This window comes from Cenococcum geophilum (assembly GCF_001692895.1).
Source record: "Cenococcum geophilum 1.58 unplaced genomic scaffold K441scaffold_13, whole genome shotgun sequence".
Taxonomy (NCBI): Eukaryota; Fungi; Ascomycota; class Dothideomycetes; order Gloniales; family Gloniaceae; genus Cenococcum; species Cenococcum geophilum.
In genome coordinates, this window is record NW_027137571.1 from 1,545,800 (window position 1) to 1,569,665 (window position 23,866).

General features: G+C 48.4%; 9 protein-coding genes and 1 non-coding gene across 10 annotated transcripts; 5 read left to right on the forward strand and 5 right to left on the reverse strand.

The window, feature by feature from the left end:
* Positions 1-699: 699 nt before the first annotated feature.
* Positions 700-3,029, forward strand: K441DRAFT_47325 (allantoinase). The gene is made up of 3 exons (XM_067641868.1): positions 700-1,489; positions 1,613-2,452; positions 2,552-3,029. Exons 1-3 carry the CDS (start codon positions 950-952, stop codon positions 2,732-2,734), a joined length of 1,563 nt encoding a protein of 520 aa, XP_067505953.1. The 5' UTR covers positions 700-949; the 3' UTR covers positions 2,735-3,029.
* A 102-nt stretch (positions 3,030-3,131) lies between these two features.
* Positions 3,132-3,964, reverse strand: K441DRAFT_657112 (ubiquitin-domain-containing protein). The gene is made up of 3 exons (XM_067648122.1): positions 3,663-3,964; positions 3,316-3,596; positions 3,132-3,253 (listed from the first exon to the last, which is right to left on the reverse strand). Exons 1-3 carry the CDS (start codon positions 3,754-3,756, stop codon positions 3,164-3,166), a joined length of 465 nt encoding a protein of 154 aa, XP_067505954.1. The 5' UTR covers positions 3,757-3,964; the 3' UTR covers positions 3,132-3,163.
* Positions 3,965-4,131: 167 nt separating this feature from the next.
* Positions 4,132-7,036, forward strand: K441DRAFT_607552 (uncharacterized protein). Its single transcript, XM_067645444.1, has 3 exons — positions 4,132-4,384; positions 4,437-6,060; positions 6,124-7,036. Exons 2-3 carry the CDS (start codon positions 4,505-4,507, stop codon positions 6,554-6,556), a joined length of 1,989 nt encoding a protein of 662 aa, XP_067505955.1. The 5' UTR covers positions 4,132-4,384; positions 4,437-4,504; the 3' UTR covers positions 6,557-7,036.
* Positions 7,037-7,063: 27 nt separating this feature from the next.
* On the reverse strand, positions 7,064-7,617 carry K441DRAFT_47354 (uncharacterized protein). Its single transcript, XM_067641870.1, has one exon. It carries the CDS (start codon positions 7,487-7,489, stop codon positions 7,211-7,213), a length of 279 nt encoding a protein of 92 aa, XP_067505956.1. The 5' UTR covers positions 7,490-7,617; the 3' UTR covers positions 7,064-7,210.
* A 2,013-nt stretch (positions 7,618-9,630) lies between these two features.
* Positions 9,631-12,298, forward strand: K441DRAFT_551565 (glycoside hydrolase family 81 protein; the record flags this gene model as incomplete). Its single annotated transcript, XM_067643107.1, has 5 exons — positions 9,631-9,768; positions 9,855-11,159; positions 11,210-11,860; positions 11,917-11,978; positions 12,031-12,298. 5 exons carry the CDS (start codon positions 9,631-9,633, stop codon positions 12,296-12,298), a joined length of 2,424 nt encoding a protein of 807 aa, XP_067505957.1.
* Positions 12,299-12,508: 210 nt separating this feature from the next.
* On the reverse strand, positions 12,509-13,519 carry K441DRAFT_552545 (diphthine synthase-like protein; the record flags this gene model as incomplete). The annotated part of the gene is made up of 3 exons (XM_067643154.1): positions 12,509-13,106; positions 13,181-13,305; positions 13,385-13,519. 3 exons carry the CDS (start codon positions 13,517-13,519, stop codon positions 12,509-12,511), a joined length of 858 nt encoding a protein of 285 aa, XP_067505958.1.
* Positions 13,520-14,119: 600 nt separating this feature from the next.
* K441DRAFT_657118 (TFIID-18kDa-domain-containing protein) lies at positions 14,120-15,277 on the forward strand. The gene has a single exon (XM_067648123.1). The coding sequence runs from the start codon at positions 14,155-14,157 to the stop codon at positions 15,169-15,171; it is 1,017 nt and encodes a 338-aa protein (XP_067505959.1). The 5' UTR covers positions 14,120-14,154; the 3' UTR covers positions 15,172-15,277.
* A 410-nt stretch (positions 15,278-15,687) lies between these two features.
* K441DRAFT_657121 (60S ribosomal protein eL19) lies at positions 15,688-16,771 on the reverse strand. The gene is made up of 4 exons (XM_067648124.1): positions 16,754-16,771; positions 16,308-16,577; positions 16,033-16,183; positions 15,688-15,968 (listed from the first exon to the last, which is right to left on the reverse strand). Coding segments are annotated over exons 1-4 (582 nt in total). The 5' UTR covers positions 16,756-16,771; the 3' UTR covers positions 15,688-15,809.
* Positions 16,772-17,657: 886 nt separating this feature from the next.
* K441DRAFT_657123 (uncharacterized protein) lies at positions 17,658-21,146 on the reverse strand. The gene is made up of 6 exons (XM_067648125.1): positions 21,065-21,146; positions 19,686-21,014; positions 19,241-19,637; positions 18,126-19,190; positions 17,897-18,058; positions 17,658-17,840 (listed from the first exon to the last, which is right to left on the reverse strand). Exons 1-6 carry the CDS (start codon positions 21,113-21,115, stop codon positions 17,740-17,742), a joined length of 3,105 nt encoding a protein of 1,034 aa, XP_067505961.1. The 5' UTR covers positions 21,116-21,146; the 3' UTR covers positions 17,658-17,739.
* A 1,392-nt stretch (positions 21,147-22,538) lies between these two features.
* Positions 22,539-22,685, forward strand: K441DRAFT_t14. The gene has a single exon. It is a non-coding gene; the product is annotated as a tRNA-OTHER (tRNA).
* Positions 22,686-23,866: the final 1,181 nt, after the last annotated feature.

The following is a 23,866-nucleotide window of genomic DNA, read 5'->3' on the forward strand; positions in this document are numbered from 1 at the left end:
TCACGAATTCCGATCGAGTAATCAAAAGTTAGAGCTAGAATCACGGTGCCTCGAGCTAGCTTGGACCGGAAGCCCCGCATGTTTATTTTCCTAAGTCAAACTTGATTCAACACCATGAAGATTGGAAGAAGCGCAACAACGATACGCATGGAAATACGATTTGGCCGTGATAGCCGCAACGTGGGGACTTGGGGGCGTGAAGAAAGTAGAAGGTTGGCCTGCACAGCTACTTTTGCAGGGCCGATGGGTTGAGGTTGAGGGCCCTGGCGAGCGTTGGTACGGACTAAGCTCGTTTAAGCGAGTAAGTATGGACCCTTATCTACAGCCTCAACCTTTCGTCAGCGCACGCCCCAAATCCTGGCACCCACAACCATTTCGTACTGATGACCTAAAGCCACTCACCGACGGCGCAGACGGAGCCTTCGATAAACTCACATAATCGCCCCATACCAACCGCACCGTCACATTATGTCCACCTATCGAGTAATAACTAACACCCCCCAGCGGTGTGCGTCCCTTACACCATGCACGCTGGCCGTGCAGTCATGGCACGAAGACGGATCCTCCTCCAGGAGTTGTAGATCCACCATGGGCATATCTGCTGTCTTGATAAGACGCGGCTGTACCCCAGATTTGCGCATTTGGCATCCTGTTCCTGACCCGAAACCCTATCAGCTTCTTTGCCTGCCATCCTCTTCTCTCAGACATTTCCATCTAATACAATCTCTCTTACTTTCTTTCCACGTAAGCTTAGCCTTACTCTGCAACGTGCTCCTCTTATCTCCTTACCCGGCTAGAGCTTATCTATCACCTTTCGCGGAGCCCACCGATATTATCCGAACCCTATATTCGCGCCTGCAACACTAATTTCACTCTGACCCTCCATTCCCCACTTCAATATTCCTTCCAAACCCATTTCCACTCCTCCAGTCTATAGCATTATCTCATAATGGCACCCCACGCAACCACTCCACCCCCCTCCAGCTCCCCCTACCATACCCAACAGCACCACCCCATCACTGTCCTCGCGTCCTCTAGAGCCATCATCTCTGGCCGCCTTACCGAAGCTACACTCATAATCTCCACCACTACGGGCAAAATTACATCCATCTTTCATTCGATCCTCCAGCAATCCGACTTCCCACCTGAGACACCTTACATTGACTACTCTCCTCGCATCCTGCTCCCAGGCCTTGTTGATGCACACGTCCACCTCAACGAGCCCGGGCGGACCGAATGGGAGGGTTTCTGGACAGGAACCAGGGCGGCCGCATTCGGCGGCGTGACGACCGTGATTGATATGCCGCTGAACGCGATCCCACCTACAACAACAGTTGCAAGGCTCCACGAGAAGGTCGAGGCGGCGAAGGGGCAATGCTGGGTCGATGTGGGCTTTTATGGCGGTATTGTGCCGGGGAACGCGGGGGAGTTGAAGGCGTTGGTGAAGGAGGGAGTTAGGGGATTTAAGGGGTTCTTGATCGATAGCGGGGTAAGTCACACCAATTTCATTTTCCCCACCATTGCACCAAATACCTCAGACATTTTAGACTTCAACACGGTCCTGAATATCCCTAACTGTGAAAATGAACACAATGCTAAGCGAAGCATGCAGGTCGAAGAATTTCCCGCCGTCTCCGTCGACGACATCACGCCAGCCATGAAAGAGCTAGCCAACGAAGCTACGACGCTAATGTTCCACGCGGAGATGATCCCGCCCATCACAGCCTCCACCAGCGACGACATGCAGCACTCGCACCCACCCCCCGCGCTCAGCGGACCCTTAAACGTGTACCAAACCTTCCTGGACTCGCGCCCGCCATCCTTCGAAACCTACGCCATCGCCGAGATCCTGTCGCTGGCCCCGCTAGCCCCGCAGCTGCCGCTGCACATCGTGCACCTGAGCGCGGTGGAGGCGATCCCGCTGCTGCGCGAGGCGCGCCGCAACGGCGTCAGGGTCACCGCCGAGACCTGCTTCCACTACCTCTCGCTGGCGGCGGAGGGAGTGCGCGCCGGCGACACCCGCCACAAGTGCTGCCCGCCCATCCGCGCGCAAGCGAACCAGGACGGCCTGTGGGCGGAGCTGCGGCAGGATCGCGCCGGCGGCGTCATCCAGACCGTCGTCTCGGACCACTCGCCCTGCACGCCAGCGCTGAAGCTGCTGCCGCCGGAGCTGGAGACGGCGCGCGGCAAGGCGCAGGGGCAGGAAGAGGGTGCAGAGGCGGAGCGCGGCGACTTCTTTGCGGCCTGGGGCGGCATCAGCAGCGTGGGGCTCGGCTTGCCCATCCTGTGGACCGAGGGCACGCGGCGCGACGCGAACTTCAGCATCGAGGACGTGGTCCGATGGTGCTGCAGGAACACGGCGAAGCAGGTCGGACTGGAGCGGACCAAGGGCGATCTGGGCGTCGGGTTCGATGCCGATATCGTGGTTTTCGATGACGAGGAGAGCTTCGTGGTGAGTTAGAGCCGACGCCCCGATCACACACCCGCAGCCTCCCCCTCCCCCTCTCCACTCAGGCGGTTTTTGGGGGAATTTTTGCTGATGAAGATGCAGGTCGAACGTAGCACAATGCTCTTCCGCAACAAGTGCTCGCCGTATGAGAATAAGATGCTCAAGGGCGTCGTCAAGGAGACGTGGTTGCGGGGACAGAGGATCTTCTCGCGCGAGGACGGCTTCGCGGAGAAGGGCGGACCGTCTGGGAAGCTTTTGCTTGAGCCGAGGAAAACGAGAGCGTGAAGAGCTGCGGAGGAGGAGGAGAATTGGTAGCGGTGAAGGTATGAGAAACGGCCAGCGCATGGTTTTATGGATACGGATTTGGTATTGGGCATAGAAGGCGCTGTTGGAATACTTGATTAGCACAGTTGGCGAGTGTTGGGATGTGCTGAAAAATCGCACGTGGAAATAATGCATGAATTATGGTTTTTCTCCAAGCATAGATATGAGAAAGCCGGGTGGAACAAATGCGCGCTTAGGCTTAGCATAGAATTCGAGATGAAAGCTTCGGTTAGTATCACTTAGAGGGTCACATTATTGAATTAAAGACAGGCCATGTTGGTAATAAGAATATTTTGGTAATTGTCTAGCTACAATACATTGGCAACTAGGCTCAATCATCATTTGTCCATGTCCCTGTCCCAGACCGTTTCATGCATTTAGTTGAGCGCTCTATTTCGAGTCATCAAAGACGTAGGTAAGATGGCAGCGGCCGCAGTATTGACGGTTGTGCATGGCAGCCATGAAGACACCAGCGCCACACTATTCAATATGTCAGCGAAAAATTCAACAATCAAAGGTTCTGGAACTCAAAGAACACTCACCTCGGGCTGTGGGCACTCCCTCCTCAGACGTTCGATCTTTCCATCGGCATCGACCTTGTAGTACTTGAGGACGGCCAACTTGGTCTTCTTCCTCTTGTGCTTGATCTTCTTGGGGGTACTGTAAACCTTCTTCTTCCTCTTCTTGGCACCACCACGTAGACGGAGGACAAGGTGGAGAGTCGACTCTTTCTGAATGTTGTAGTCGGAGAGCGTGCGGCCGTCTTCGAGTTGCTTGCCGGCGAAGATCAGGCGCTGTTGGTCCGGGGGAATGCCTTCCTTGTCTGACGTGGCGCGTGTTAGGGATTTCGTCTATCAAAAAGCAGGACGGAAAGATGCGACGAGCTCACCTTGAATTTTTGACTTTACATTGTCAATAGTATCAGAAGACTCAACCTCAAGGGTGATAGTCTTGCCCGTGAGGGTCTTGACGAAGATCTGCATGGCGACCTAGTTAGAAAGAAATGTTAGTGGCGGTCTCCCAAGTCGACGGTATAGCTCTGGAAGAGAGAATGGTGATGCAGTCTCTCTACGAAGGAAAAGGGAATGATTATGGTTATAGTTGCAATAGAAGCTAGGAAAACAGACATTCGCACGTACCTAGACAGATCAATGATTGTCTTCCTCAGTCGTCGGTGTGCAGAGACAGAAGAGTTGCGGCGAATTTGAGACGGCGATAAGATTTCAAATGTGCGCTTAGCCGATGACGAGCTAACTAAGCGCGGCGTTTCAAAACCGTTACCGGGACAGCGCAGCTTGGCATTGTTGACTTGCTTGGGGTGATTATCACTGACGAACTTCAGAACTTCACATCTTCATATCCGACACCCTTCAATCCAACTTTGCAAACCCGCAACCCCAATTGACACTTGCAAACCAAACACTTTACAATAAAACCACACACGATCGTCTTTTCGGGAGTTACAAGCTTTCAAATAACTCCTGCACAAAGATTTCCCGGCCTTTGAGCCACAAATACGCATATTGAAGCAGTTGCTGGAAAACTGCACCTGCTCTGAGGAGGACTTGAAGTATACCACCCGCCCGGCGGACGCCGCTTGCACTGCGTGAGGTAGGCAATACACTCCACCCAATCAATTGGCGATTTCTGATCGCTTTTGCAGTTTCGGAACCAGAAGGATATCCCATATCTTCGATAAATCGACCCTCCGGACTCGACCTGCATTTCATTATGCTGTCCAATAATGCGACCTCGGGTATTCAAAAGCGGCGGACCCAACACCGACGACAGAATTCAACACCCGCTGTATTCGAGGCGCCTAAAGTACGACCACTCCCTGCCAACATCCAACGACACAGCCGTCACCGAACAGGCATGAGCCTTGATCTTCGAGACCTTAATCTTGAGAACATACTCACGCCTGAACGGGGACAAATCCCGGACCGGATGCCGACCACACCAACAAAAACAGAATCAATCCCGCAGGATGACAGTACGGTAAGTATTACTAACACAGGACAACCGCAACAGCATAGCATGCAAGTAGCGCAGACGCACAGAATGGCCCAGCCGGGCCCCCAGTATGAGTATACAAATCAGTCAACAGAGCTTCATTCCCCTACGTCTCCTCAGGCGCCCCAACAGTCTTTCCAGCAACAGCAGGCCACTCTTCCCAAACCTCCCACTGAGCAGCAGCTCAAAGAACTTCACGACCATATTCATTCCGTTTACGGCTCCTTTGGACAAGTATTCGTCAATATCCTTCCCACCCCAGTTGCGACACCACAGAAACAAGCCCAATTACCCAGTCATGAGCCTCTTGACACGGCTCCCATGCCATCCAATTTCAGTGATATAGCGGAGATCAACCTTGACCCTCTTGGCAGCGACCTGAATTTCAACTTCGAGAACCCTGAAAGCGATATGGGATACGAATCGTCTTCCTACTATACCTCTGATGCAATTTCTCCTTCGCCATCCTCTTCAACCCAGCAGAAATCATCTAGGACATTTCTGGAAGACGTTGAAGAGTATCCATCACATATGTCTTTTTCTCAGGCGCCGCCTCTTCTCCCTTCATCAAGCAGCACCGGAAACTTCGATGACCTCCTCCCTCCTGTCACTGACACAATTCCTCGATCAATGTCCATCCCTGACCTTGATGTCGATGCTAGTATCGAGTACACGGGTATTGCACCCGAGGATGTTCAACGATTTATCAGTGAGCAAGACGTTATAACGCATCGCTGGAGCTGTCTCTACCCCGGATGCGAGAAGACGTTTGGGAGAAGAGAGAACATTCGTTCACATGTTCAGACACATCTAGGCGACCGACAATTCCGCTGCAATGGTTGTGGCAAGTGCTTCGTTCGCCAACACGATCTAAAACGACACGCAAAAATCCACACTGGCGACAAACCTTACAAGTGTCCCTGCAGTGCAGGCTTCGCAAGACAAGATGCTCTTACCCGACACCGACAGCGTGGTATGTGTGTTGGTGGATTTCCAGATGCTGTCCGACGACAGGCCAAACGTGGTCGACCGAAGAAGAATCGCCCGGAGATGGAGGACAGAGTAAAGAAAGCCAACAAAACACGTCGTGCTCTTGCCTCGGTAGCATCTTCGTCGTCAAGTGGCTCTCCTTCATCGGAACTCCAATCGCCTGCCGGGCAGTCGCCTCTTCCACACACTGGACTTGAGTTTATCGAAACCAGTGAACTCTCAAGGTCCATGACAGGCGTTGATAACTTTGGAGATCCATTAAGCTCATCTACTGATCCGTTCAGGTAAGTATTTCCCAATGACAATATCAACCTAGTCACTGATTAGCTAATCTTTTTTTTATTCAGTTTCGACAGTGCTTCAAGCCCATTCACCAACACATCCCAGACTAACAATGACAGCTTCGAGTCATCCAGCTCATTTGACGGCGATGAGGGATCTATCAATCTTTTCCACCACCTCTCTGCGGAAGGCTTTACTCAAACGCCTCCAATGTCTCCTACAGACAAAACAACTACTTCCGACGAAGGTTACAAAAACATCTGCATCGATCCTATAATCCAAAAGCCGTCCGCGACACCGTCCCACACTTCACTTCAGTCAAACCCATTCACTACGCCACCAACTTCTCCCGCAGGACCCGCCGGTGATGACCTGGATGATCTTTTCAACTCTTTCCAGGATGGAACGACTTGCTCTCCCTATGACTTGGATATGAAGGCGATGAACGATTTCACCTCCGTGGACTGTTCGCAATACACCCTATTGGATTTTATTTAGGTAGGAGTGAACGACTTTTGTAACTGATGCTTAGAGTTGGTTATTCAATACTGATTGGCGAAACGAAGCGCGGCGTTTAATGGGATTTTGGATATTGGGATCTGGATAGGATTACAGGCGGACTGGATGGGACTGAACGGATAACGACCAGAATGACTACCTTCTTAATTGTCTTTATATCATTACCACACTCCTTTTTATCTAAAAATCTGTAAGCAGATTTTCAGGCAGATATGCAGGCGTTGCTTTTGGATCGAAGATGAAGGGAATGAAATAAGCGCGGAGATAGAGAACTTGGTGGCGCGCTTCATCGAATGAATGATAATGCTGTGGTACTGTTTCAAGCGATTCAGAAGTGAAGAGATTCGTGATCCTCCACTAGCTCCAGGGCTGACAGTAGACATCCGCCTTGCTTTCAGGCAAGAAACTTGTAAAATAGCCATTTCAATCCACCAATATCTGCTATACGAGCTTCCGGTGAGGTGGTTACCTATCGATGAATGTACAAAGACTCTTTATCTTCCCCCCAACAATTGTCAAAACATCTAACCCTGTAATCGTCGAAGTTTCTCCCGGCTTCCCATATCTCCACGGCAAGCGCGCAATCCGGATATCATGGTCAGGAGCCTCGTTAATGCTTTCAACGGGACCTATTCATGCTCTAATAATTAGCTCTAGCTCATTAAACGAAGATGAGGCTTGATTGTCTAGCTCCGTGAACACAGCTCCTGGGTACCGCTTCTGCAATGCGCTGCTCATATCGCTGACAGCCCCATGACTATGATATACGCCTTCTGGATCAATAAACATACAGTCTAAGGATGGGACCCAGAGACGGTAGAGTTCTGCGAGACGTTTGGCAGGATCTGGCTCGTCAAAGACGAGGTGAAAATTGTCCAAGTAGATTTTTCTCATGGTTGATGAAGACGTCATATTGAAACAATACTAATGAAAAGGTTCTTTCCCAATGGATGTAAGAGAGAATGAGAACGATGGCAATTTCAGATTGCACGTAAACCCGAATGAAGAATGAAGGATAGGAAATATTTAATGGAAGCTGCTGCAGCTCCGAAGGTATTCATAACCTCTTTTCTGCCTTATACCGGTACAGGACTCGTTCCGGACCAAATTATTTATCGCTTTTTAGAAGTTGATTCCGTATTAATTGCTTTATTCCGGAAAAGATTTTATATAAAAGGCTTTAAATTGGCATGCTAATGGGGGCGTCCAATTGGCCTTTAGGGTGTCTTTTTGGGATCGTTTTTGGGGTCGTTTTTGAGTTTTGATCCAAGCAATCGTGTTGGGCCTTAGCTCTACAATTGCCTTAGTTAGGCCTAGCTCAGGGGTAGCACTTGATTGCCCACCTGATTGCCCACCCGATTGCCCACCCGATTACTCAAATCAAGACATAAAACGACCCCAAAAAGACACCCTAAAGGACACCAACTCATGGCCAATCGAACACCCCCGCCAAGGTGCTACCACCGGCTAAATTTAAAGGCCTTTTGAAGATCTTACATAAAAAATCTTTTCCGGAATGAGTCGTTGGTCCGGAATACAGCCTCTTAAAGCGATACACGACTTGTACCTAAATAGGGACGTCTTTGTTCCGGTTTGAAGTAGAAATATTCCGGAACGAAGAACAGTAATGTCAGGACAGTGACTAGGCTGGCATGGAATATATAAATGAGAGGCTCTACGAGGAAGAATCTAAGGGGCTCTATGGCCCGAGAAGATATCTACAATGTGGCCGCGATCTGTCACGTGATCTGTCACGTGCATGTCACCCTACCAACAAGTAACTCCTAGGGTTGCTGAAGGCGCTCGCAACGTAACGGCACCACAATAACCATCTAGGTTGTGCCTCAGTATCAAGTGCTAAATGTGACCAATCAAAGGAGAAAGGGAACGGCAGACCGGGCGGAAATGGCGGAAAGCCAGAGACCAAAGCTTCTCGCTCCGGCCGACCGAACCCGCAACACCATCAAACATCAAACATACAATAACGCCAACATTCACACTCTCCTTGCCCAGAAACTAAGCCACCGAGGGACACTGGCCTCCTTCATATCAAAGGAAAACTTATAAATTTTTCACGGCGCACCTGTCACACTTCTACCATGGGTTAATTTACCTAAATCCCTAGGACTAGAGCAATTTCTCGGGTTGGCCATCCATATATCTCTCCTTCCCTTTCTAGCCTATAGTGAAGTTGATGGGCAAGGGAACGCCTCGCCGCGGCGGCCTTAGGAGCGACTTCATGGAGTTAGGGTTGCCCCAGCTTTAGCAACTCTTTGGGTCCTATCCTGGTGACGGACCTTGGACGCGATGTGACCCAGTCTACGAGCTCCGAGTGTTGCAGTTTGATCCTACGCTAGAGCGCAAGTCCGATCCCTTGATGCCAGTGTTTTCAAAGCGTGAGAATAAAGGGTTAGCCACTTATCCAACCTTAAGTGTCTGGCCTTTGCCATGTTCTATGGCTGAGGCTTGATTTTTGTTGCAACCAATACTCTTGTCCCTCAACCGCCTTCGAGACCTTCCGGGAAAGAAAGATGGGCCCCCTTAAACCCGGGTGCCACTGTGAAGGACCAGCAGAAGTTCGATCCTAGAGAATCATCGACCAAGCCGTCTCAGGGCCTAGATAGTGTCCGTGCGTTGTCGGAATTATTCTCCCTAAACTAGCCTTTCCTCTTTCAGCAGTGTATCCCGTCCTGGCCACTATCAACACCGGGTCACATCTGCTTGTGATTCGATACTGAATTGAACTGTGAATATGTTTAATATGAAACACTTTGAGAGGCTCCATACTTAATCTTGGAGAATATAATAAAGGATGAAGATGCATCATAGCACCCATCGGTGTGCTTGTTCATTCTTTGACGGTACCCTTACACTCCTTCTCTGTTTCTTAGCAGCAGTCACTCATTTTCTACTATACACTCTTTTGGAATTTTTGCTTGACGCAGCATTTATATCTTGTCACCCTTTATTCCCTAGTTGCGAATATGGCAAAACTTACCTTACTGCTTGGTCTATTTCAGGTCAACTTTATATATGGCTTGCCAACCCGCGATATGAAGCCGCAGTCGGCAATCCTAGACGCCAGAAGCGTGCCCATTTCTATTAGTCTGGCGGTCACTACAAGCTATAGTTCAGCTATAGTCTCTTCTGTGCAGTCCGCTTCTCTTACTATCGAGCCAAGCGTCACAGGCGTAAGTATATATGTTATTTATTATCCCTAATACTGCTCGTCATATTTCTTGTTTGGTTTTATGTATTCTGATGCTCTTTCATATAGTCTGTTAATACCGCTCTTCCTTCCGGACACGATACTGGCCTTCCTTTTAACACGACCGATATTTCAACCCCCGTAGGAAGTTTAGCACCGGCCACCACTACTCTCAACCCAGGCCCTATACGTGCAACAGCGGCGACATCAGCAAATGTTTTTGTTACAATCGCCACAGATGCTCCTCCAGCACAAATTCAAAGTCGATCTGACCACCCTGTGGCCCAACTGGGTATAACAAACCAAACTGGTCCAGTTGAGACCAACAAATTCTACGCAAACTTCTTTCTAGGCGGACAATCCAACGCTGCTTGGACACATCCATACTCTGTGAGCTGGTCGAAGGGAACTGGCAACGCCCTGAGTTGGGGTTTAGCGGTTTCCCACATTGAAAGAAGCCAACTGGCATGGGCTTCAGGCGACCCCCCGGAATATTTTGTCAATCCCACCGGGCTGCAATCCATAATACTCTCTGCAGCAGAGCTTGGTAGTTCAACAACCCTCACCACCGATACTCTAGAGGCTTTCTCAGTCAATGTGAATTTGGCACCTTCTCGAGGGGCTGATCCCTTGATTTCGTTCTCCTTAGTCCAAGGAATGGGCTTTGTCACTGGCCTCTATAATGGAGCCACGCCATACGTGGAAAGCGGCATTTTCTTCCGTACCTTGACATACGTTGGGCAGGTTAACTACGTAACTTACAAGTATCGAATTGTGCTTGAAGATTCTACGAATTGGCTACTCTATGCTACTCCAACTGGCAGTCTCGGCGCCCCACCGTTTACTCTCCAGAACAGTACTCTTATTGAAGGACCTGCGGACTTCCATGGGACCATACAGGTGGCCAAGAATCCTGCGAATACTAGTGGCGAGGCTTCCTATGATGCTTCTGCCGGGTCATACGCCGTGACCGCTACAATTAGTGGCTCAATTGACAATGGTTCCGGAAGCTACACCCTGGCTTGGACGAAGGCCGGCATTCAAAACCAGACTTTGATCATGTTTGGTTTGTCTCACCATGTTGAATCCTTTGACAGCACCACATCTGGCGGTTTAACTGATATTGAGCTGGAGACTACAACAAAGGGCATGGCAAAGGCCGTTGGGCGCGACCAATTTACAATGGTAGAAAGCAACCTCCCATCAGATATTGGTTTTGCACCTTGGATGCCAGGAATCAACGGTGCATCCGGATCTCAGGGCAATACTCTCCCGAGCGCTGCTATTAGTGCTATCAATAGCGCCGGAGCAGTCGAGTTGAATGAAGATATGAATGCTCAGACAAACTTGAACAGCATGTACTACAGTGGGAAGGTAAGCAAGCCTAAGCTATCGATATCAAAACAAACGACTAACGTTCCAAGGCTCTGGCTAAGTTCGCGGGTATAATTTACACCGTCAACGATCTTGGGTCAAATTCAGCACTTGCAGCAGCAGGACTCACAAAATTAAAGGATTCTTTCAACGTGTTCGTTAACAACACACAGCCTTATCCCCTCGTCTATGACGCTGTCTGGAAAGGCGCAGTCTCGTCCGGCACCTACATTGCTGGTGATAGTGGTATTGATTTCGGCAACACTTACTATAACGATCACCACTTCCACTATAGCTACTTCGTCTGGGCTGCTGCTGTCATTGGATATCTTGATCCAACATGGCTGACAGAGGGTACTAACAGAGCATGGGTGAATATGCTTGTTCGAGACTACGCCAACCCAAGTACCGAGGATCCCTACTTCCCGCTCTCGCGCTCCTTTGACTGGTATCACGGCCACTCCTGGGCTAAAGGCCTCTTCGAGTCTAGCGACGGCAAGGATGAGGAATCGTCTTCTGAAGACGCCTTCTCTTCCTATGCTATCAAAATGTGGGGGAAAGTGACGGGCGACCCGAATATGGAAGCACGTGGTAACTTGCAGCTGGCGGTGCATGCACGAAGCTTGAAAAATTACTTCTTGCTGGAGAGCACGAATGCAGTGCAGCCTGCGAAGTTTAGTCCGAATAAGGTTACTGGAATTGTAAGCACCACTTTTCGGTCCCGCTCTTAAAGGAGCATCACTGACTATTTCGCTAGCTCTTCGAGAATAAAGTAGATCATACGACTTACTTTGGTACAAACATGGAGTACATTCAAGGGTATGTCTATCTACCCTTTCGTCCCCTTGTATCGCTACTAAGATAACTCTAGAATTCACATGATTCCGTTGAACCCCAGTTCAGCGTACACACGTACCCCGAATTTTGTCAAAGAGGAATGGAACATGCACTTCGCCAATGGTGTGGCTGACTCAGTCCAAGGTGGCTGGAAGGGCATCTTGTATGCTAACTTGGCCATCATTGATCCGGTAACTTCTTACAACTTCTTTGCAGATGAGGATTTTAGTAGCTCGTTCTTGGATGGAGGAGCAAGCAGGACGTGGTATCTGGCTTATGCCGCGGGCTTGGGTGGAGTTTGAAAGAAATAGCGTCTATATATATCTGTAGGCTTGACCGGCATTGATAACTATAGAAAGACTATGTGATCTTGTGAGAGGTAAACTTATATATAGGCGGCTGCTGTGGGTATTGTAAATAGCCCGTAGCTACAAGGCATTGTATGTCTATTAAGGTAAATTTATGATTCATGCTTATTTGTTGGACTCGGGTGCAGTACACGATCCATTCATTTACTCCTTGCCCGCATAATCTCTTCTCCATACCTTCTCGAATACTTCCTTATCCACCGCAAACTCTTGCAAGAATTCCCTTTCCAGATCGTGCGTCCGCTTGCCCAAAAGCACCAAGCTATGCAAAGGCTTCCCTAAGTCAGCTTCACAAAGCTGTTCTAGTGTCCCCGCCACAATATTCTGATCCTCCGCCCCGACCCTCGCGACACCTACTGCCAAGCTCTCTCGTGAATATACCCCTTCCTTCTTCACTTCCTCAATCTCTAGCATCTGTGCCGCACACTGCGCAGATGTCATGAAGCGTGGCGGCTCGTATATCTTCCGGCCCCTAGCCAGGTTCTCAAGAGAGGGCTCTTTGACCTTGATATCGAGCAGTACGAGCGTGTGCAGGCCGATGGAGACGTTTTCCCGGATGCGGTCGTAGAAGGAGGCCGGGCGCCAGGAAGGCAAGAAGAACACCATGCTTACCGTTTGCCCGAAATTGTAAAGTTGCAGGCCTGTGGTGCCGATGGAGGTCAAGATGCTAGCGTTGGGGATAGAACGAGTGGGGATGGAAAGTTCACGCGCACGGAGGACGAGGTCGGTGTGCGTTGTTGCGCTGGAGGGAGGACAGGGTTAGAAGGGCTTTCGACACATTCGGAAAAGAAGAGTATGAACTGGAAGAAAAATTACCCAAAAGGATCTCCCACAACGAGAAATGCGACGTCGGTTTTGTCTGCGCCGGCTAGAATGTCGTCGCTGGACGACTCGACCATTTCGCGGTCTGCGAGAATAACGGGGCGGCCATAGAAAGCTTCCTACTGTCATATAGTAAATGAATTAGTATTTTAAATGTATGATTTAACTTATAAAGTGTTGAGATTTGAAAGAGTATACCAATTGTTCCTTCTCGACTAGAAGAATAGCCGTATAGGCTTCTAGGTATACACGTTCGGCCTTTTTAATAATTTCAAGGCCTTTAACCGTGATATCCTTTTCGTCGGCGAGGCCGAGCCCGACTAGGTACAACATAGTGGAAGGATTTGATATGGGAGAGAATATAAATAATTTTGAGCGGGGAACTTTTTTTTGTGATGCCTGGAGGGGTGGGCCGTAGGGCTGAGCTTTAGCGTGCAACCTTTCCAAATTGAGACCTCTGGTTAGCCGCGATTCAGCCTCCTCGTTCACCTGGGCAACATTCACAGCCATTGTTCTTCAGCATTCACCCCCATGTAGCCTCCGACACACCTTTAAAACTGTAATATTAATACAACCAAAATGGCGGACAAGATGGCGAAGTACAGGACGGAGATCCAGCAGGTAAATAGAAGGGAAAGTTCATTACAGTATTCATTCTCTTTCTCCTCTCTCTACAGGGAAAGAACCCAACGGGGTAGCACCTATCATGGAGGACCTCAAGAGGCTTTCACTAGCTGTGAAAATCTCCAACTCTCTAGCGAGGGGATGGGCCTTCTTCTCTGTATTTATGTTTTCTTGGCATGGATTTGCATCGTCCACCTTCATCCACAACGTCTGGTGTTATCTTAATCATACCCTTCAACTCTCAAAGGATTCAATTTCTGATATCCGTATCCATAATCTACCCATCATCGACTTTTCGCTGTCCAACCCCACCGCCACAACACACCACAATTCCTACTCTTACCATGGCGCCCCCAGACCGTCTCCCCGATTTCTCCCACCCCAATTTCGAAAGCCAGAAAATTCAGGACGAACTGACGCTTGGTATTATGCAGATGATGTTCGTCTCTGGAGAGACTGGTGAACCGTCCGCCGAAACCACCACCTTGATCGAATCAATTGTGCAACAGCAAGTCCAAGAAATGCTCCGCGAATGCACGGCTCTAGCTACCCGGCGCGGCTCCCGCTCCATCTCCACCGATGATCTCATGATGCTGATCAGGCACGACAAGGCCAAGATATCTCGCCTGCGGCACTTTCTGCAATGGAAAGACGTCCGGCGCTCCGTCAAAGACAACAGCGACGACAAAGGCGGCGATGCAGCAGCAGATATCGGCGCCGGCGACGCAGATCTCGCAACCGGGATTGTCGCTGGCGGCGGGCCAACTGTGGAAACGGGGAAGAAGGCCAAGCGTGCCAAAGTCGATCTGGTGTGGGATGTGCAGTCCTTTTTCAACGAGAATGTTCCTGCACGCGACGATGTTGAGGACGAGGAGGAAGAGGAAATGAACTACGCCACTCTGCAGCGTCTTAAGAATGCCGACGAGCGCACGAAGAACATGACACGTGAAGAATATGTCCACTGGTCCGACTGTCGGCAGGCTTCGTTCACGTTCCGCAAAGGCAAAAGATTTAAAGAATGGGCCGGATTTGGTATCATCACGGATAGCAAGCCGAACGACGACATCATTGATATTCTCGGATTCTTGACATTCGAAATAGTACAGACGCTAACCGAAGAAGCGCTGAGGGTCAAGGATGCTGAGGATCTATACAAGAAAGAGACAGGAGGAGAGCCACAGAATCGCATGAAGCGGAAGAGGGAAAGTGGTCTGTTTGATCCGCCAGAGGAAGCTAGAGAGCCGGTACAGCCAAGCCATGTGCAAGAGGCATATAGGCGATTGCAGAGGAGCAACAATAAGAGCAGAGCTATGTTGAATTTTTCTCGGAATATTCATCGGAGTGCTTTGAAATTGGTATAACTTACAATCGTTTTCTATCATCAATGTGAATCTGTTCTAACAATCGCTAGATTTGAATGGCAACAAGCAAGACTGGAGTTATGGACCGGCTCGCATCTTGGGTTCGCGATACCTCAATGGGTTTATTATCTATCAATGGCGTATGGAGTTTGCAGTTATAAACTATGGATAGGAAGTTTACTATGGCAGAAACTTGTTTTATGCCCTTTATTAGCGTCCCCAGTTAGACATCACGATATTCAATGTACCTCATTTGTTATAGACTATAGCCATTGGCGATAGTAGTTCGTATGACTATTTGGTTCCTAGAGCTTTACTTACCATTCGATTGCTGAATAGAATCTGACTAATTGTAACAAAATTTCATGGTTCGCACATTAGCATGTCCACAGCTTAGATTTATAGCTGTACCGCTTATACGCTTTCTTATTGTAAGAGCCAAACCGTGCATTCCCACATAGCCAGATTATAGACAGCCATGACATCCCATGCGCAGAGTCTGACGGTAAAGCCCGGAGAACATGATAAAACTCTTTTGCAATGACCCAGACGTACATGAAAACATGACCGTAGATGCCCAAATGGAAAGGAGTCTACGCCTCTCAAGAGAAAACACGCCAGTTTGTCATGTCCGCTACTTATTTCTCCGGCTCCTCGCTCTCGCCTGTCATCGCGAGCCTCTTCGCCGTCACACGCTCCTGCCTCCTCTCCCGCGCTGCCTTGGTCCTCGCACGCCTGGAGTCCATCTCCTCCTTCAGGGCCCTCTCGCGTTGCTTCTCGGCCTTGGCCTTATGGATCTGTTGGATTGTTAATATTAGTAAAATGAAAGGAGGTGTCGTGATGTCATGAAGATAGACATACGTGTTCAACGAGGGCACGCTTGTGCTTGAAGGTGTTACCCTTACTGAGATGGTAAAGCTCATGGTAAAGGTGCTTGTCGATCTTGCCAGCGGCACGGTACTTGACAAGAAGACGTCTGAGAACTCGGAGACGGCGCATCCACATGACTTGGCTGTATCCAACGGCATCAGCATATTAGCCCATTAAATGGATTTGGTAAGTTCCGAGAAATAGCAACCGCTACCTTAGGTTTTGTGATGATATCCGTTTGCGTAGAGAATAAGAGTCCGGCCTACCTGGGCATACGAGCATCCTTTGTACCCTTCCTTTTACCAAAACCACGATGTCTGCCAATTCGCCTCGCCTCGGTCAGGGAACGGGCACGAGCACGGGAGTGCATCGTGACAGGTTTGCGGATGATGAGGCCATCGGCAACGAGTTTGCGGATAGTCTGGCGGGAGTTGGCGTTTGAGATTTCGCCGACTTCGTTCGGGTCCAGCCAGATTTTGCGCTTTCCGCAGCCGACAACAGACGCCGCGAGGCGTTTCTGTGTACGGAGATTGACCCTATGTGAGATAGGGTGTCAGCATTTGCTATGTGGTGATGGATGAGAGCGTGGTCGAGTGAGGAGTCATTGCGCGCTCAGCCGTCGTGAAAGCGCTTCAACGAGCGGAGAGACAGGCCGAGGGTAATGATGGAATATGTAGAGAGGCCGATTGGTACAGCGTGTCGTTTTCCTTACATTTTGAATTTTTAGCCGCGTTGGTGTCTGACGAGAGGAAACTGGGGACGTTGTAATCCAGATGCAATTTGTGCGAGGCCTCGCTAACGCTTCTGTGGGAGAGCACCGGCATTTACCGACGTGTCTTATCTAATCAACAGTCAAGGATATTTAAGCTATATCGTATTCCACTCTTTTGATCATATTCACCTGTCTTTCTGCGTATGGTCTCTCTTAGATATATTAAAAGCGCTACAACAGGCTCCAAGGTATCCGTGAGATAAGCGACTTGGAATTTTTTTACCGCTTTCAAGCTACACAGCCGGCAGAATACGTTGTGAAATATCTGCTCAACATACCCTCGAGCGAACGACTCCCAGGCCGCTCACAGGCCTCGAATTCGACAAGAGATTATTTGTTGTCTATAGCATGCAGATGCGGGGTCTTATTAATATATCAAGGATGGCTGACATACAGATCTATGAACAAAAGGGGACTTGTCATACCGTAGTCGTGTGTAAGGTGTGGATTGCCAGTCATCTGTCCACTTGTCCACAAATGGTGCTGCGGACTTACATATGTGGGATTGTGGGCTGGAGTCGGTACAAAAAGACAGCCATTTCAGGAAAATTCGGAGACGTTCGAAATAAAAGGGCTGTTCATGAGTCGATCGTGGATTGGATGGGCTTCATCGCCAGAGTATTCCGAAAAGCCGGTTGTGGTCAGGCATGGAAGCTTTTCCTTATCTTCAAACTGACATTATAATCTCCATACAGTTTTTCTAAATGCAAGATCTTGAATAAGATCTTGAATATCTGGTTTGAGATTTTAGACTTTTAGCTAATCAGGGACACGGCTAGTGGACTTGTACATCGGTATCAGAAGCGGGGTACAAGAACATGAGGGTTTACGATTGATAGCTACGGTATGGCTTACTGGCTTGTAAGGTAGATAGATTTTATTACATTTTTGCAGCGTAATCTCCTAAGACTCTAGATCACAAGGCTTCACTGTAGCTTAAGGTCTTCTTCATTGAGTACTCCATATAGCTGCTCAATCTCTTGCCCTACAAACGTAATATCCTGCGCTAGCTGACCGGTGACGAGCGCTGAAAATAGTTTGATTAGTACTAAAGTATGGTGGGGAAGGACGCGGAGTACCTACCATATGCATACAAAAGCTCGTAGTCCTCATTGGTAGCAATGTCTCCTCCCGGATCAGTCTTTCGAAAATCGAAAATTTTAGCCAACAGCCGATCACGAGCGTTCTCAATATTGGGTAAGACATCATTCAATGGATATGCCATTTTCATGGAAGATGCAAGAACTGCTCACGGTTAACATGGTTCTTTTTATGTGTGAAACGTGGAAAAAAATCATTAAAAGCCACCCACCTGAAAGCAAATGACTAATCCGCCAACTTAGCTGCATCCACTCATGCCTTGTGTACTTCAAAATCTCCTTCTCACCTTCACTCGCTTTCAGATCTTTTAATATGACCACATTCATAGCGTGAAAGCTGTCGAGCATCCGTCCAGTCGCTTCCAAAATCCGCTTGAAAGATTTGTCTGGAAATGGACCCCGCAACTCGAATTCGGACGTTGCAGCACTTCTGAGAGTCTCCAGATGCATTAGGAAGCGTTGCAACTCGAGTTCCACACGCTGATCCATGTACGAAACGGGCGGATCTGTGTCTTCGAGTAGTGTAGCTAGCGGCCCCCGTTTCCATATCAAGCCCATCCGTAACCATAAGATGCAGATACCGTCTCTCATCTTGCGCCTTGCCGATATCGGCCAAATGATGCGGGTGACAACAATGCCCCAGATACACCCTGCCATGACAGCTACGACGCGGTGGAGCACGATCTCCCAGATTTCAGGTGAGATGCCTCCCTCGTCATCATCATCGTCACTATCTTTGACAGAGAGCGAGTAAGCATAAAGTGCCGAGAGGTTGTATGTTAGGAGAATAAACCGGCCCATTGGTCCTTTGCCTTTGCCAACAATGATGTAGAAACAGCCGAGGGAGACTACCCAGCCAAAGAAGCAGAGGACAAAAGGGTTGTCGTTAGATATGATCCAGGCAATGACGGCGCACAGAGCCCCAATGCAAGTGCCTAAAAACCGCTGGTAGCCGGTGGTGTTGGATGCACCGATAGTCATCGAACAGACCAACATGTAAGATAATAAGCCCCATTCACCTCGCCAGTGGCTGTAGAGCGGCCTAGTAGCTGGAATGAATGACCAAACTGCATATGCTACAGCGCCTGCGCCAACCTTAAAGGCATATTTGGTATCATCTCTGCGGAAAAATCTTAAGGCGCGCCATAACCTGTATGTGTAAGGTTGACTATTTAGTGGCTTCCCAGGATCACCAATTGAGTTGACTCGGCGCATTAGTCTAGGAATCTCATGAGATAGGCCTCGCTCGGCGCTCTCTTCGATCAAGCTGGATTGTTCTGAATGGGGTAAGCTAAAGAAAATTCAGGAGGATTGATTACCCGCCTACCAGAACCGTCTCTCTTGTTCCATTTCCCCCATCTACGCCAGAACAATAGCCACTTCCAAGTCCGTTTCCTTGGACTCCTATTAACGTCTCCCTTGAGTTCTTCTAGTATGTCTAGATAAGTAATCATGTCTTCCGCAAAGTCCTGGAGAGAAGAACTAAAATAACCACAGCTAGCAGCCACTTCCTCGAAGTCCGCGGCTACTTCTAGAGAACCTGTTTTGGCTGGAAGCTTGTTTTTGTACACGAACCCGAGAGCTTCCTTCCTCGCAGTGGCAAACATGTCATTCGCTTCGAGAAGGCTACTCCTAAAATGGCTATTGACTATGATAAGATAATCAGGCCCAGGTCCAAATGGTAGCTCGTCCAGTACTTCTCTAAGGGTATACGCGAGAGATTTCTATATGAATTAGCTTGAACTTAGTATATACATGCTCAACTCGCTTACCATAGGAGGTCCTAGGTGTGCAATAAAAATTGAGAACATATCAGCAGCCGTCAGAGAAGATTGTATTCCGCTTGGTATGTTCCAGGACGCCCCAGCTTTCGTGCCCCGTTCGTCTCCAGATCCACTTGAATCTTTAGGCAGCTCATCAATGGAGGCCAGGATACTGGTTCTCCGTTCTGTATGGCTAAGGCTGGGTGATACCATAGGAGATGCGAAGAAATCCGAGAAGCTGGAAGAGTTTGTCAACGGCGCATTCTCCTCACCTCCAGACTTGGACATGAGAGTGAACTGTGTTTCAGCTGAGCTGCGTAATCCGCCTATGTTTTGTGTCAACCGTTCCATACATTTAACAAGCCTTGACTCGATCCTGTATTCTTCTTCGGTACCCAAAAAGTAATGTTCGTATTTTGCCTCTCCCAAATTCTTAATCAGTGATCTAAAGACGGATTTATACTGGAGCGATGCGGCAACAAACGCTGGATGCTTTAGTTCTTTCTCGGAGCCAGATAAGAAGCTTCTTGTAATAATTGTGAGCATCTCCCCTAAAGAATCCGTAGCTTTCCGCAGATCATCTCGGAGTTCCTTTCTTGCGGATATCGGTTTAACCAATAAACTCACTGCGGTTGATGCTACGATGCCCATAATAACCATCCTCAACACCTGAGAAACCTTGTCGTATGAGAATGTGGCGGCCTGTACGGCTCCTTCTCTGGTCAGGACTGTGATTAGGGCCAGAGAAGCTAACGAGCAGGCCACATTGACGAGAGGGTTTCCGAGCCTTTGTTTCAACCATCCCACAAGCGCCAACCCACCACCACAGAATATTACGAGGACCAACGCATGGCCTAGCACAAGTAGATCGTGATTACCAAAAAAGACTGAGACTGCCATGCTGGTAAACGAAAAGAAAGCAGCATAGATGAAGGCCATGAGTGCCAACACAGTTGCTTCTGCCATGCTTCCAGCAGATCGCGCCGGGTGAAAGTACACCGTTATTGTAGCCACCGTGTGTTTTCCGTCATTCTTCCCCAGCAGCGCAGCGATCGGGTCCACGAAGGTTGCCAGGCTGCCTAGAACGTATGCTAGTGAGCATTTCAGTATGCCCTGTCCTGTCTTGGAGGTCATGAACGAGTATAACTGTACACCGGCATTTTCGATCCGCTGGAAGAGGTTTTCGATGCGTTCGTCGTAGGGAGGAGAGGATCGCCAGTGAAGAAGAGGCGACTGCTCGTTTGGAGCTCCATCCGAGTCTCTTGTAGGCCTTCTCAATGTGAAGCTCTTTTTGACGCGCTCTCCAGTTCTTGGTAATATGAGAGTCGCTTCTCTTAGCTACAGATGTGAGCAGTAGAATGGGAGGATTGAAGCTAGTTTGGGCTTACCCTGGGTCGTAAGAATCGGCGAGCCGTCGGGCTCTGAGAAGATTCACTCATCTTCTAGCTCTTGCAGCAAGGAGAAGGGAGTGTCTACCCTTGTTCAGCATCGTGTCTACTTGAAATAAGCTTCAAGAGGTGCGGCGTTCCAACCACACGATTGGATGCTAAAGATGATCAGCCCTACATGATCTACCGCATTGACCACCGTTCTGTGTTTCCAATCTGCGGCCGCCATCTCCGCCATCTTGCATTGTGCGTTGGACTTCAGTGTTGCTATTATGGTATTTTCGAATGGTTGGGTCTTCTCTCAGAATTCACGATGAGAATTGCCAATAAAAACCGGGTAGCGGTAGAGGGACACCCCCAATTGATATGCGGACACTCACCCTTGATTGAGTTTAGTTTCTCCCTAACCAAGTTAAAATATCACGTGAATTTGAGTTGTTTGCATTTGTATTGCAAAGCGACGTCGCGCGCCTATACCCAAAAAATTACCTCGCATTTGATCCTCTACTTCTTCGGGATCCTGCAGTTGTTGAACGCCGTCGCGGCCGCCCGGTAGGCTCTACAAATAGCAATTCGCGTTGACAGCTCTATTCGCCGAGAGCCATTAGTATTTGAGCAAAATACTGCGCGCGGTCGTGGGCGTGGGCATGGGAGCGGCTGTGCCCGCGGAGGCAGTTCTTAGGTGTCAAGCAGAGGTGGCAGCACCTAAATTAGTTTGCGCGGCGCCTCATAAGTTATCTCTTAATCCAATTAATCGACTTGGGAGTAGGTAGGTGGTGCTATCCCTTGACACGTTGGCGTCCTCGTCTGGGCGCCAAGCCTAGGAACAACGTGCCTGTAAATAGCTAGTTATTTTCAACAATTCGATACCGCACAATGCCACATACACTTTCAAATGATATTGAATCGCTTTAGCTGGGTGTAGTCTCTGGCAAGGGCAGCCAATTCGGAGCCTCTGATTGGCTAAGCCCTTATCGATAGCTGAGGACGTAAATTAACGTGTCAAGGGATAGGTAGGGGAATGGTGGTGGGAGTTAAGATACTACTGCGGGTGCCCTGCTAGATGTCGGCGGTATATTTAATAGGCTTTTAAAGGCCTGGGAGCTTTGTCCTTTCACGAGGACTTCGCTGAGGATTCCTTTGGCGTATTCCAACTTTGATTTGAACTTTACTAGTTGTACTGTACAACTCAAATCCACGTGATATTCGAACTTGATCAGGAAGGAACTAAACTCAATCAGGAGGGAGTGTGTTGATTATTTACATACAAATTTGGGTAAGCGCACGGGCGTTCGGCATTTTCAATTTCCGGCCACGACTTAACGCACCAGCCCTTGGCCTATTAAAGATAAAGTAGCGCACAGACGTTTAGTAGAACTTTAACGGGCCTAAATTTTTATCCTGTCTAATCTTTAGTTGCGAGCTAATTTTTAAACATTTTATAAGTTTTATTTTTTTCCAACTATTCAAAATAGCCTCTTTGGTGTAGTTGGTTATCACGTGGGTGAGTGGCCAGCAATCCTTAGTGGCCCCGATATTAATAATGTTAGGTCTCATATGTAATATGATTTGGTCATCCAAAGTAATCCCAAGCTCGCCAGTGCAAATCTGGCAAGGGGCAGAAACTTCTTTTTGCGATCTCATTCTTTTTTCCATATCTGATATCAGGTTCGCTGCTGCAGGCCGTGCGTATAACAACCAGGACGGCCATAATTTAACCTCACAGATAGAGAGAATAGCAGACAAATGGACGAAATATCTCGAGAAAAGGAGGAATACTTTGTAGACGGTGTTCTGTGGAGCGACAATACTTCGTCTGACACGAAAACCGTTTTCAACAGAATCACCTGTGGATCCGAACTAGACCTTGCACAAGCTTGCAGCCCAATTTCAATCGAATGCAGGGAACGTTTCCGACAACGATTACGACGCATAATCTATCGCCTAAGCGATCTTGTCAAGGCGAATCCATTTTCGAAGGAAGCCGAGTCCATGAATGCACCGCTTTCAACGAATTTTTGGATTGTACTCAGCATGCTCGAAGTTAATAAAGTTTTTAATATTCTTTTATCATACTTCCCTAAGCAAGTCCAAGCAGCTTTAGGAAAGCCAGAGATTATAATCGATAGCCTACTAGCACTTCCCCGCCAATCAGATAACAACCTAGGCGGCTAGATTATATACATCGACATTATTACAGAGAGTATTATACTTAATAATAGTAAAGAGATAAGAGTAGGCCCTCAAACTTATGGACTGGGTCTATACGTCGGTTCTGCCACAGGCTAGGGAGGTAGAATTTAAAGGTGGTTAGAATATAATTGATATGTCCTCAACAACCTTTCTAAAGACAATTATTCGAGAAAGGGCTATTATTACTGGTTTTGTACAAGACCTGCTCGCATAATAAACCTTTAAGCTGTTGCTATTGGATTCTGCCCTCTTAACTCTACATTCTAGCCAATCCTTACTAAAGGTATTATTATAGTCCTACTTAGTACTCTTAGTAATAAGGGTTAAAGAAAGCAGTTTACCCCGAAGGCAATATTTAATTAGTACGAAGAATATCGCAAAGCTATACCCAATGTGGGAAGATTCCCAGATATTAAACCTTTAAATCACTTATGGCCATTACAACAAGGATTTTATAGACGCATTCCAAGGCCAACAAGCTATCCTTATTATGGCTTAATCCCGTTAAGAAAGGTAATCTAGCTAAGAATAGAGGCAAAATATGTCTGCCTAAGTTGTTGGGAGCAAAGTTCTAAAGGACAAAAGAAACGGTAAATAGCCAGAAATTCG

Coding starts and splice junctions, on each gene's coding strand:
- K441DRAFT_657112 (XM_067648122.1), bottom strand. CDS start 3,756: ATGCAGATCTTCGTCAAGACCCTCACGGGCAAGACTATCACCCTTGAG. Junction 3,597..3,662: donor TGTAAAGTCAAAAATTCAAG/GTGAGCTCGTCG, acceptor GCGCCACGTCAG/ACAAGGAAGGCATTCCCCCG. Junction 3,254..3,315: donor GGGAGTGCCCACAGCCCGAG/GTGAGTGTTCTT, acceptor CATATTGAATAG/TGTGGCGCTGGTGTCTTCAT.
- K441DRAFT_657123 (XM_067648125.1), bottom strand. CDS start 21,115: ATGAGTGAATCTTCTCAGAGCCCGACGGCTCGCCGATTCTTACGACCC. Junction 19,191..19,240: donor GAACAAGAGAGACGGTTCTG/GTAGGCGGGTAA, acceptor TACCCCATTCAG/AACAATCCAGCTTGATCGAA. Junction 17,841..17,896: donor CGAGCTTTTGTATGCATATG/GTAGGTACTCCG, acceptor AACTATTTTCAG/CGCTCGTCACCGGTCAGCTA.
- K441DRAFT_47325 (XM_067641868.1), top strand. CDS start 950: ATGGCACCCCACGCAACCACTCCACCCCCCTCCAGCTCCCCCTACCAT. Junction 1,490..1,612: donor GGTTCTTGATCGATAGCGGG/GTAAGTCACACC, acceptor CGAAGCATGCAG/GTCGAAGAATTTCCCGCCGT. Junction 2,453..2,551: donor ATGACGAGGAGAGCTTCGTG/GTGAGTTAGAGC, acceptor ATGAAGATGCAG/GTCGAACGTAGCACAATGCT.
- K441DRAFT_607552 (XM_067645444.1), top strand. CDS start 4,505: ATGCTGTCCAATAATGCGACCTCGGGTATTCAAAAGCGGCGGACCCAA. Junction 6,061..6,123: donor TCATCTACTGATCCGTTCAG/GTAAGTATTTCC, acceptor TTTTTTATTCAG/TTTCGACAGTGCTTCAAGCC.
- K441DRAFT_657118 (XM_067648123.1), top strand. CDS start 14,155: ATGGCGCCCCCAGACCGTCTCCCCGATTTCTCCCACCCCAATTTCGAA.
- K441DRAFT_657121 (XM_067648124.1), bottom strand. Junction 16,184..16,307: donor AAGGATGCTCGTATGCCCAG/GTAGGCCGGACT, acceptor CGTTGGATACAG/CCAAGTCATGTGGATGCGCC. Junction 15,969..16,032: donor AGCGTGCCCTCGTTGAACAC/GTATGTCTATCT, acceptor ACAATCCAACAG/ATCCATAAGGCCAAGGCCGA.
- K441DRAFT_47354 (XM_067641870.1), bottom strand. CDS start 7,489: ATGACGTCTTCATCAACCATGAGAAAAATCTACTTGGACAATTTTCAC.